The 11925-nt window shown below is 42.9% G+C and overlaps 1 protein-coding gene across 1 annotated transcript in view; it reads right to left on the bottom strand.

Moving 5' to 3' along the window:
- Positions 1 to 5669: 5669 nt before the first annotated feature.
- The window catches only part of LOC111952293 (homeobox protein aristaless-like 4), a 48227-nt gene continuing 41971 nt past the window's right edge, over positions 5670 to 11925 (bottom strand). The window contains exon 4 of the mRNA XM_023970853.1: positions 5670 to 6527. Within this exon, the coding sequence (XP_023826621.1) occupies positions 6189 to 6527 (339 nt within the window). The 3' untranslated portion in view covers positions 5670 to 6188. The remainder of the gene's footprint in view (positions 6528 to 11925) is intronic.

The following is an 11925-nucleotide window of genomic DNA, read 5'->3' as shown; positions in this document are numbered from 1 at the left end:
TGTGGAGGTCTGACGAACCACGTCCATAAAGAAAATCCAGGAGGAAAAGTGAATGAAAAAGTTGACGAGGAAAACTAAAAATATAAACGAACTTAAAAAGTAAAACGGTAAAAGTAAACTAAAATGCAGGTAGCAAAATAAGTTATCAACACAAATTCACGCAGCACATAAACAAGTCTACAATTGTTTACCGAAAAGACTAGTAGGATGTAGTTTCCATCAGGCCAATAGTCTACATTGTTAGCGCATAAACCTAGTAAAACCACAGACCAAATCCATTGTGCATCTACTGTCCCATCATGTTCTTCACAATTGTTAGAAAGAAGCACGAAGAATGCGCTGATTGTATATAGGTACCTAGCTTCCAAGTTTCCTCTACCTGAAAATACATGATCTAAGTGATAGTTGGTATTCAGCAGTCATAAAAGTATGCGTCATTTACTTTGAAGAACTACTAAAATAGTGATTTGTCAGACAACATAGGCAGCAGCTCTACAGAGATGAAATGATGACTTGAAATGAAATAATAGTCATCAAATAAAAACAAAGGTAATATACACAACTAAAATATTTGTTTTAAGTAATGTGATTAAAATGATGGGGGGCCTCATTTTAATCATGGGACTTGTTGTATTATTCTGTGTTAGTATTCAACCCTCATAATGCATAGTGGATTTAATGTTTAAAAAATCATTGAAACCTAAATAGAAAACCGTGATTAGTTTTTAATAATTTAACTGAAACCGACCTCAAAAAGCACTAATCAATTAAGCTTGACCCCAAAATTAAGCTTGACACCAAAATGTTGTCGGAGGCCCCGTATGGATGGTCTGACACAATTGCGGAGCCTCCGGAGGCACGCAGAGGCCAAATTGAGCTCCATACCGCATTGCTGTGCGCCTCTCAAATTTTGTAACAATGCGGAGGGCTCCGCATTGACATGATTGGTTGACAATAGGTGGGGGTGGTACGTCCTGTATAAACTACCGTCTTTGACAACTTCCTTCACAACAGATTTGCACTGTTCGGCGAAGCGCAAGAAATATGAATACCCTGACTCCTGCAGAGGCCGTATCACTGTAAATACCGCATTGCCTTTTAATACTAAGTCATACACTGAGTGTACAAAACATAAAGAGTACCTGCTCTTTCCATGACATAAACTGACCAGGCGAATCCAGGTGAAAGCTATGGTCCTTTATTGGTCACTTGTTAAATCCACTTCAATCAGTACAGATGAAAAGGAGACAGGTTAAAGAAGGATTTTTAAGCCTTGAGACAATTGAGTCATGGATTGTGTACGTGTGTCACTCAGAGGATGAATGGGCAAGACAAAAGATTTAAGTGCCTTTGAACAGGGTATGGTAGTAGGTGCCAGGCACATGGTAGTAGGTACCAACGCTGCTGGGTTTTTCACACTCAAGTTTCCCATGTGTATCAAGAATTGTCCACCACCCAAAGGACATCCAGCCAAATTGACAAACTGTGGAAAGCATTAGCGTCAACATGGGCCAACATCCCTTTGGGGGGGTGGCAACTCAATATTTGGAAGGTGTTTTTAATGTTTTTCCCACCGTGTATATCATCAATGATACCATTTAGGCCTAGCGTTTGCAAAGTGTATATACAGTGCCTTTTTCCACATTTGTTACATTACAGCCTCATTCTAGAATTTAATTAAAATAGAATAATCCTCATGAATCTACACACAATACCCCATAATGACAAAGCAAAAAGAGAATTTTAGAAATGTTTACTAATTTATATAATACTTACGTAAATTAATTTTTTTTGAAGACCCTTTACTCAGTACTTTGTTGAAGCACCTTTGGCAGCGATTACAGCCTCGAATCTTCTTGGGTATGACGCTACAAGCTTGGCACACCTGTATTTGGGTAAGTTTTCCTCCCATTCTTCTCTGCAGATCCCCCTCAAGCTCTGTCAGGTTGGATGGGAGTGTCACTGCACAGCTATTTTCAGGTCTCTCCAGAGAATGTTCGATCGGTTCAAGTCCGGGCTCTGGCTGGCCACTCATGGACATTCAAAAACTTGTCACGAAGCCACTCCTGCATCGTCTTGGCTGTGTGCTTAGGGTCGTTGTCCTGTCGGAAGGTGAACCTTCGCCGCAGTCTGAGCTAAATTTCGAGCTAAATTTCGAAGTCTGATAGCAAAGGGGCTGAATACTTACTTAAATAAGGTATTTCTTGTTTTTTATTGTTAATGCATTTGTAAAAAAATCTAAAATCCTGTTTCGCTTTGTCAATGTGGGGTATTGTGCGTAGATTGAGTATTTGTATTTTATCCCTTATAGAATAAGTCTAAGGTACAAAATGTGGAGAAAGTCAAGGGGTCTGAATACTTTCCAAGGGGGGGGGGGGTTTATAACATACATACATGCATACATACTATTGAATAGGATAAATCTGAGTGGGAACGTGCCCCCTATGGGCATTATGCCTCTGACCACTTGCACTTTTAATGTAATCTCAACTGCAATCCAGGTCATTTACTTGTGCTATTAGACAAAGCACAGTGATGATAACACATTGTTGTTGTATAAATACAAAATATCTGACATTGTATTCCCATATGAACGTTGTTCTTTTTAAAATGGTTGAAAGTGCAGAGGTAACACATTTTAGATGACAACTAAACAAAAAATCTGACATTTGAATTTGGTTATGCTTTTCGATTGTTGAAAGCATAGTGATAACACATTGTTAATTTCCCAAACTTCTGGCTGTTTTTTTTTGAGTGTGGTAATAAAAAATGAGGTGTTGTGCTGTGTGTTGTTGTAATAAACAGTTTGTAGCTTGTGATTTATGGTCGTTTGACAGCTTGCTGATGAAGTTTTTGACATGTTCTCAGAAATCAGTCTTGAGCGCAGCTGCTGACTTGATACAGTCTGCAGCGCACTGACTCGTTTTGAAGCACATTTTTTTGAAATACTGCACTAAACATCTTAGCTCAGGGGTGTCACTCATTCCATGGAGGGCCTAGTTCCTGCTGGTTTTTGTTTTTTCCTCTCCGTTAAGACCTAGACAGCCAGGTAAGGGGGGGTTCCTTACTAATTAGTGACCTTCATTCATCAATGGGAGGAGGAGAGAACCTGCAGACACTCGGCCCTCTGTGGAATGAGTTTGACACGTGCCTTAGTTGGATGTAAAATTGCGCGATTAAGACATCCTCAGCAAAACAATTTTTTATTACAGATTTCTTGATTTTCCTTAGATTAATCCTGACTATTTTGAGGAAATGTTGCTACTGTGACTCAAGAGGGATAAACAACAATAACTGCCAGGGTACAACTTATTTAACTGGGCAAGTCAGAACAAATTCTTATTTACAATGACGGCCAAACCCGGACGATGCTGGGCCAATTGTGCTCCGCCATATGGGACTCCCAATCACAGCCGGATGTGATGCAGACTGGATTCGATCTAGGGACTGCAGGGATGACGCTTGCACTGAGATGCAGTGCCTTTGACTGCTGCATCAATCGGGAGCCCTTACAATATAGTGAACATAACACATCCATATCGAACCACAKCCCCAAGATGCAACTCTCGTTTTTTTTAATGAGCAGCAGAAAAGCCTAGGCGGAATCGATGAGATCGGCTCTCCTTTAAGTTTAGCTTATTTTCGACTTCCATAGAGTTTAGCTGTTCCTCAACTTTTATTTTTATTCAATAGCTAATTATATACAGTACCAGTCAAGTTTGGACACACCTACTCATTCCAGGGGTTTTCTTCATTTCTACAATTTTCTATATTGTAGAATAATAGTGAAGACATCGACTATGAAATAACACATATGGAATCATGTAGTAACCAAAAAAGTGTTAAAACAAATCAAAATATTTTAGATTCTTCAAAGTAGACACCCTTTGCCTTGATGACAGCTTTGCACACTCTTGGCCTTCTCTCAACCAGCTTCATGAGGTAGTCACCTGGAATGTATTTCAATTAGGTGTGCCTTGTTAAAAATGTGTGGAATTTCTTTCCTTCTTAATGCATTTAGCCAATCAGTTGTGTTGGGACAAGGTAGGGGTGGAATACAGAAGACAGCCCTATTTGGTAAAATACCAAGTCCATATTATGGCAAGAACAGCTCAAATAAGCAAAGAGAAATGACAGTCCATTACTTTAAGACATGAAGGTCAGTCAATCTGGAAGATTTCAAGAACATTGAAAGTTTCTTCAATTGCAGTCCCAAAAACCATCAAGCACTATGATGAAACTCTCATTAGGACCGCCACAGGAAAGGAAGACTCAGTTACCTCTGCTGCAGAGAATAAGTTAATTAGACTTAACTGCACCTCAGATTGCAGCTCAATAAATGCTTCACAGAGTTCAAGTAACAGACACATCAACTGTTCAGACTTTCATGGTCGAATTGCTGCGAAAAACACTAAAGGACACCAATAAGAAAAAGGACTTGCTTGGGCCAAGAAACACGAGAAATGGCTATTAGACCGATGGAAATCTGTCCTTTTGGTTTGAGTCCAAATGTGCGTTTGTTTTTTTTTGGGGGGGGGGTTCCAACCGCCGTCTCTTTGAGACGCAGAGTATGTAAATGGATGATCTCTGCATGTATGGTTCCCACCGTGAAGCATGGAGGAGGTGTGATGATATGGGGGTGCTTTGCTGGTGACACTGTCTGTGATTTATTTAGAATTCAAGGCACACTTAACCAGCATGGCTACCATAGCATTCTGCAGTGATATGCCATCCCATCTGGTTTGCACTTAGTCCCACTATCATTTCTTTTTCAACAGGACAATGACCCAAAACACACCTCCGGGCTGTAAGGGTTATTTGGCCAAGAAGGAGAGTGATGGAGTGCTGCATCAGATGACCTGGCCTTCGCAATCACCCGACCTCAATGCAATGTAGATGGTTTGGTATGAGTTGGACCGCAGAGTAAAGGAAAAGCAGCCCACAGGTGTTCAGCATATGTGGGAACTGTCCAAAACGTGCACAACACCCTAGGGAAATCGACAATAAACTAAACTTCGTAAAAGTAAACTATTCCTTTTAGAGTGTGTTTTTACACACCAGGGGAAAATCATTTGATCGTTAGTTTGAGTCTGATTGCATCTGTCTGTCCCTGTCGGAGTCTGCTTCGAGAGGGGATTTGGTTAGTGCTGGTGTTGGCTGCTGTTGTGTGTTATTCCTGCCTGTCTGTCGGCATTGTTAGAGTGTGTTGTTATTCCTGCCTGTTGCTAGGGGAGACAGTGTTTCCTACAACCTMATAAGTTGGAGCTGGCAGTGAGGTGGCCTTGAGGGAGGAAGTGACACGTTCACTTAAAAAGACTGTCAATTGTACGCCTGCTGCCCCTCCTTCGCCCCCCTGACCAAATTGGCAAAAGCCGTGTCGCTTGTCTGAAAAGCCTTTTAATCTCTATTCTATAATACCTCTCTAGTTTCCAGAAGAGCAAATTATCATTTTAGGAACTAGAGATAGCAAAGCATCTGGCCAGCACATCCCATGCAGTCAGAACCAATCACAGATGTTTTTCAGATGTTCACTTATTACCATACCATTAATACCTCTTAGACAATTGGTCATTGTGTTGTGAGAAAGAGAAGTCCTGAATGGGGCTGATTCATGAAGAAATTGCTTATTAGAGTAGGTTTGTAATCTTATACACATCTAGATGGTTGTGAGAAAGAGAAGTCCTGAATGGGGCTGATTCATGAAGAAATTGCTTATTAGAGTAGGTTTGTAATGTTTTTGTAATTGTTGTGTCCTCAGAGGAAACAGCTGGGTTTGAAGTGGCTTTGTCTCAGTGGGTGGGGGTTCAATAGATGGAGACACAAAAGGGGGAGTACAGAGACTTGAGAGATCAAGGAGTGGCACCACCACTCCTTCTGTCTAGATTAATCTCTACACCTCTCAGCATCTGCTGATTCTGTTTGTCACATTGTAAGTTATCTTGGCTGTGATGTGAATGGCCGCTCGACTCGTTATCTTCATTTGACCTGCTTTGGCATCATTCGTGCTATCAGGTGGCTTAGTCATAGTCCCTTCCTGGGCTTCCTCCACCTCCTCCTCTTCCCCWCTGGCTGTGGGTGGGTCCAGATGTGGTGCTGTCTGGCTTAGTAGTCAGGGTTAAGGCGTGTTCTGGATCAGTTTGGGCGTGACCTTCCGGTCCAGACCTAGACCCAGGACCAATCCCATAGCATCATGTGTTCCAGGAGATAGCTGCGCTGTGTTCCTTAGCCTTCATACGCAGCACTGCGATACTAGAAGACTTCCTGTCTGGATCGACACGGTTCAGGTCGTATCCGTTGAGGCCTCGGCCACCACCTATTCCTCCAGCCCCAAAGAAACTCCCCATGTGCGTCTGTCCCATGTGACCCCCATGGTCCCGTCCTCCCAGGCTGGGCACGCCTAGGTAGTCAGAGACCCCTCCATGGGGGTGCGAGGGCATGCAGGAGGTGACTGATCCGTCAAAGGGCACCACACAGCCGGGGACAGGAAAGGCACTGCTGCCACCGCCCAGCCACGATGGGTTCTTGATCTACATGGAGGAACAGACAGGAGCAGGAGGTTAGGAGAACAATAATCTTGTAACTCAGAACCAAATCTCATGCTAACTTGATTTTCTCCTGGAAGCGAAAGTGGCTAACTAAAAAGAGCAGATTCAGCCCCGGTCCTCTACAGAACTCAATCATTCCATTTAAGTTCCCCGCTTACTCTTAGCCCTCTATTCCGTGCTTGTTCATACAGTAGCTCTGAGCGCTATCCCATGCCTTATGTAGAATAAAAAACMTTATTATCCATCCAGGATGGACTTGGCATCACCTTAAATGAAAAGGATCACATACACATACACATCATCCACTTTTAAACCAGTCAGTCCATCGTGTTGCATAAACTAACAGAGAACATTAATACATTCACTCACAAATGACCGCTGTCCCAACTGCACCAGATAGATAAGTACATATACTGATACAATTTACGTTGCATTTAGTAGTCCAACAGCGCGAGGAACGAATGAATGTTTGAGCATGTTCTTCTTGGCCAAGGGCATTCTGAAGCACTGTTCAGAGGGAAGCTTCTCGAACGGAAGGTGTAGAGGGTGGGAGGGGTTGCCAATGACAGCCAGTGCCGCCTTTTTGGTTGCCTTGTGGAACAGACTGTTCAACTGTGCCTGTGGTCAACCAATTACTTTGCTGACTCTGTTTACTATTCTGGTCAGTTTGGTCTGGCTCAGATAGCCATACCAGACTGTCATATTGAATGTGAGGATGCCCTCCACCAAGCTGCTGTGCACCCTGTCCAGACCATCCTGGCTGACCCCAAACCCTTTCATTTTCCTGATTTTAAAAAACAGGCGCTGGCTTGCTTTTTAATAAATACATCTCTTTTAAACTCAGATTGTCATCAATTTGTGTCCCTAGGTATTTAAAACACTCAACCACCTCCACTGGTTGGTCGTTGYGAGAGAGTGGTTGGGAAATTGGCAAGTTGTTGCCATTGACGATCACTTTTCCACAATGATGTGGAGGCCACTTGACCGGCACCATTCTTGAAGGTTGTTGGTCTGTTTAAAATAGCTGTCCCCATCTGACGTAGCATCTTTTAAAAAAGAGTCCCACCAGAGCTGTCATCCGTGTACTTGAAAAGGCTCACATTGTTTGCTTGGATCTTAATTTCATTAGTGTAGATGGAGAACAACAACGGTGAATGGACACACCACTGGGTGTGTTCAGGGTCAGTTTATCAGAGAGGGTCCCATTCATGAGGACCTTCTGTGGGCGGTCAGTTAAAAAGTCCTTGATCCAACCTGCGAGGCCTCCGTTGACATTCAGGTCCAGTAGCCGTTTCAGCAGTGTGTGTATTTGTATTCTATTGAAAGCTGAACTAAAATCAATAAATAAAATGTGTGCATATGATTTTGCATGTTGAAGGTGACCGGCCACCATGTTCACCAAGGTCAGGGTAGCATCTTCAGTCCCCCTCTGTGCTTTATAGGCAAACTGTAACAGGTCCAGTTGATCTAAGGACAGGTTAAAAGAGCCGTGAGGTCCACAAGTCGAAAGTAATTTGGGGATTTGGCCCCGGCTTCTTAGGCACCAGTACAATGGCCGACACCTTCCAGGAGRTTGGCACTGTACAGGTGCTCAGCAGGAGTTGTAAAGACTCCATTGAGCTGGTTCGGCGCAGACCTTCAGTACTTTGCCCCGCAGTCTGTCTGGCTCCGGTGCTTTGCCTTAATATGTGACAAGCATGAGGCCACCTCGTTCTCTGTTACCTGGACAAGAGAGGATTTGGAGATGCTGTCACACATTTATTCACATTCGTCTTTAAATTCAACAGCGTCAAATCTTCCATAAAAACAGTTAGGGTCAGCGGCAACCCGTCATTTTGAGCCCCACATTTTTGGGGAAAAAATGTAATATATATTGATAAAACGTATCGGTGCTCATCGGCCATTGGACATAAACATTACAAAACAAGTTGGAAATCGCAAATTCAACAATGAGTTGTTTGGAAGGAATCTGTGACRGTGGCTAACCGCAAGCATTGCAACTGGGTAGTCGGGAATAAACGCTCTCAGAATGGGAAAATACGTTTTGAAAGGTCATCCAACTCGGAATTGTAAATCTTTCTCTGATGACAATTTGCCAACGAAGGCCCGCTGCGCACAACAAGGGGAGTCCAAAAATYTATTATATGCTGCTGCATAAAGGATAGAATATGCCAGGGAGATATGGTCAGCTATATCAGCTATGTWTTTTTTTAAAGGCAGTAAATGAGGCTGAATGAACCGTTTCGCTGCCAGACAACGCTCTGCTGATAGCCAGGTGTAGCAGTGGTAAGGATTCACTCCATGGTGCTGAAAAGAAAGCTCTGCTGTTGGGACAGCTTTATGTAGGCCCTAACAGTTTGTGGGCACCACTTGTCACCGTTATAGTGCAATTAATGTATTGTTTAGTGTCGTGGCTTTGCTGGCATCCATCTAAAAATATATATTTTTGTTTGCCCCATCAAGATTTACATGCTAAAATCGCCACTGCAAAGGATGAACAGTCTGCGATTTTATTGTTCTCTCTCTTCCTTTCGCTTCCCATCATTGAATTAAGCCCTTCCCATGTTTGGKTTGCCTGTACAGAACCTCTGCTCCACTTTATTCTTAACCTTTTCACACGTGAATTCCAAATATCTCTAACGGTCGCCCCAGCGTGAGTTGTTTTATGCACGTGATGTCAGAACACACTGTTCTATAAATGTAATTTGTTACGCAACAGGACTATTAACACGCACTACCTGCTTATTATCTATAGTTTCAATTAGCCAATTTCAAATTATTTTCTAACAAGTTTTATTTTCTAACATCAATTTGAATTGAGGTGTGTTCTGCTTCATTAATTCACATAGAAGTAGCCCATTTCAGTGTCGCGGAATTTATGTTTGAGGCTTTACTGAGCTGGACAAACTTCTCTCTTCAAGGAGAGCCCAAGCACTTCCCAAGTGTTTCTGCAGATCAAGTACGCAGTCTTGTACATTTTCTGGCTGGTACTCGCAATGCCTTCGTTGTTGTTTTCCTTACAAATAACTTTGGACGTGTGTGTTCCTATCAAAATAAGTGCCTTGTTTTCTGAATATTGTCTGTCTGTCTGTCTGTCTGTCTGTCTGTCTGTCTGTCTGTCTGTCTGTCTGTCTGTCTGTCTGTCTGTCTGTCTGTCTGTCTGTCTGTCTGTCTGTCTGTCTGTCTGTCTGTCTGTTTTTCTTCACGTTTTCAAGTACTAGTGACAAATAATGCATTCCGATAATTGTATAGGTTGTAATGGACACCTATGATGTGTGTAAATTACTTTTTTGAAGGTTTTATTGATTTTATAATGAACTGATGCTAAGCAATTTGCCAGCTCTGTGGCAACATGTTTGTTGACATTATACAATGCATTCTGGGTGTCACGTAAATGTCTGTCTGACCAAAGATGTTATATGTTTCACTCATCTTTCAAGTAAACGTCTGGAAAGAAATGTGAATGATTGTAGATGACACACCCCCTTCAACATATGTTGCCCCCCGAGTGGCGCAGTGGTCTAAGGCACTGCATCTCAGTGCTAGAGGTGTCACTACAGACCCTGGTTCAATTCCAGGCTGTATCACAACCGGCCATGATTGGGAGTTCATTAGGGCGGCGCACAATTGGCCCAGCGTCGGCCGGGTTAGGGTTTGGCCGGGGTAGGCCGTCATTGTAAATTAGAATTTGTTCTTAACTGACTTGCCTAGTTAAATAACAAAAACAGGCACACTGCAAACAGACCAAACTCATCTTGTCTCCTCTTATCTTAGGRTGACGCGAAAAACAAACATGGTGGCGCGCACAAACTACCCATCGTCGGATTACTTTCGATTTCTAGAAAGTGTTTTACTCAATTACTTCGATCAATGGTGAGCTCACCTGTGATGTGATGAATTATAAATAGTAATTGCTATAACTCTCGGCTGACAAACCACGATATGATATCTAAATATATCAGGATAAGGTAAGACCCAGATGCAGACCGTGTCAAAGTAACAGTGTTTATTACAGCAACAGAGGCAAAGGTACAGGACGGCAGGCAGTGATCAGGGACAGGCAGTGATCAGGCGGGCGGGTTCAGGGTCAGGACAGGCAAGGGTCAAAAACCAGGAGGGAGAGAAAGAGGCTGGGAAAAGACAGGAGCTGACCGGACAAACGCTGGTAAGCTTGACAAACAAGACGAACTGGCAACAGACAAACAGAACACAGGTATAAATACACAGGGGATAATGGGGAAGATGGGCGACACCTGGAGGGGGGTGGAGACAATCACAAAGACCGGTGAAACAGATCAGCGCGTGACAAAATATGATGGCTTGTGTTAAGGCAATCTTTCCTCAGTTAGCGCTAGGACTAATGTAGCCTACATTTTCCGGTTCGGATGACTGTGTTATGCTGTCATTACTTCTGTGAATGTCTGAACATTGCATCCAAAAATAAGGTCACATTCAGGACATAACTTTGTGAGGACTGTGTTTGTGCAAAATGTTTCTGCGAAAAAAGTGTGGCTAGTGTAAATGCTGACTGTGTCAATRGAAACTGGAAGTTCTAAATAGTCGTTCTAATCACACCGGTTTGAGCGTACACTGCAGGGACCACTGTTGAATGAAAACACCCATTTGTTGGTACATGTGAGGTTAAAGTCCTTTTTAGCTTTCCACATTTTTGACCTGTTATTTTCTTTCTCCTTTACAGCATCAGTATCTCCTTTCAGGGCTTGTTGTTGGAAAATACTCTGAGTTTTTGTGTTAATGACCGTATACTCACAGAACTAGATGTATGATGTGATGCTGTCTGTCAGCACGAGTCAAAGAACACCTCCCAGTCTGACGAAAAAGCAGTTCTTGAGCTCCTCCCTGCTCTCCTCTGACCATTCCTGAATGGATTTCTCTACAGGTTTTTCGCGTTTCACCTGCTGCCTGTATCTCAGTAGAAGATGGATAATATTATGGTCTGATTTCCCGATGGGTGCTCTGCACACTACCTTGTATCTACGTTGCCATAACACTGGTCCAGGATGCGAGTTGAGCGAGTCGGACAGGTGACGTACTGTTGCGGAGTGGGGAGGTGTGCGGAGAAGGAGAGCGTATTAAAATCCCCAAGCACAAATACTGGCTGGTCAGCTGATCGTGAAAGCGCAGCCCTGAAATAGTCTGTAATCCTGTTAGCAGCTTCCTTATTGTTAGATCCAGGCACATAGACCAGAATAATGCTAARAGTCCAAACTTGCGTGGTAGATAGAATAGCCTCAATGATACAATGAGAATCTCATAGTCTCTGGTGCACACTTGTTCAATCACATTACACTGCGTGGCCCAAGTATTATCTTCAAAGATGCATAGCCTATTGATTTGTGTAATGTTGTTTTGTCTCGAT

This window comes from Salvelinus sp. IW2-2015, linkage group LG26 (genome assembly GCF_002910315.2).
Source record: "Salvelinus sp. IW2-2015 linkage group LG26, ASM291031v2, whole genome shotgun sequence".
Classification (NCBI taxonomy): domain Eukaryota; kingdom Metazoa; phylum Chordata; class Actinopteri; order Salmoniformes; family Salmonidae; genus Salvelinus; species Salvelinus sp. IW2-2015.
The sequence above is the reverse complement of the archived record's forward strand: the minus strand, read 5'-3'. Positions and strand labels throughout refer to the sequence as shown.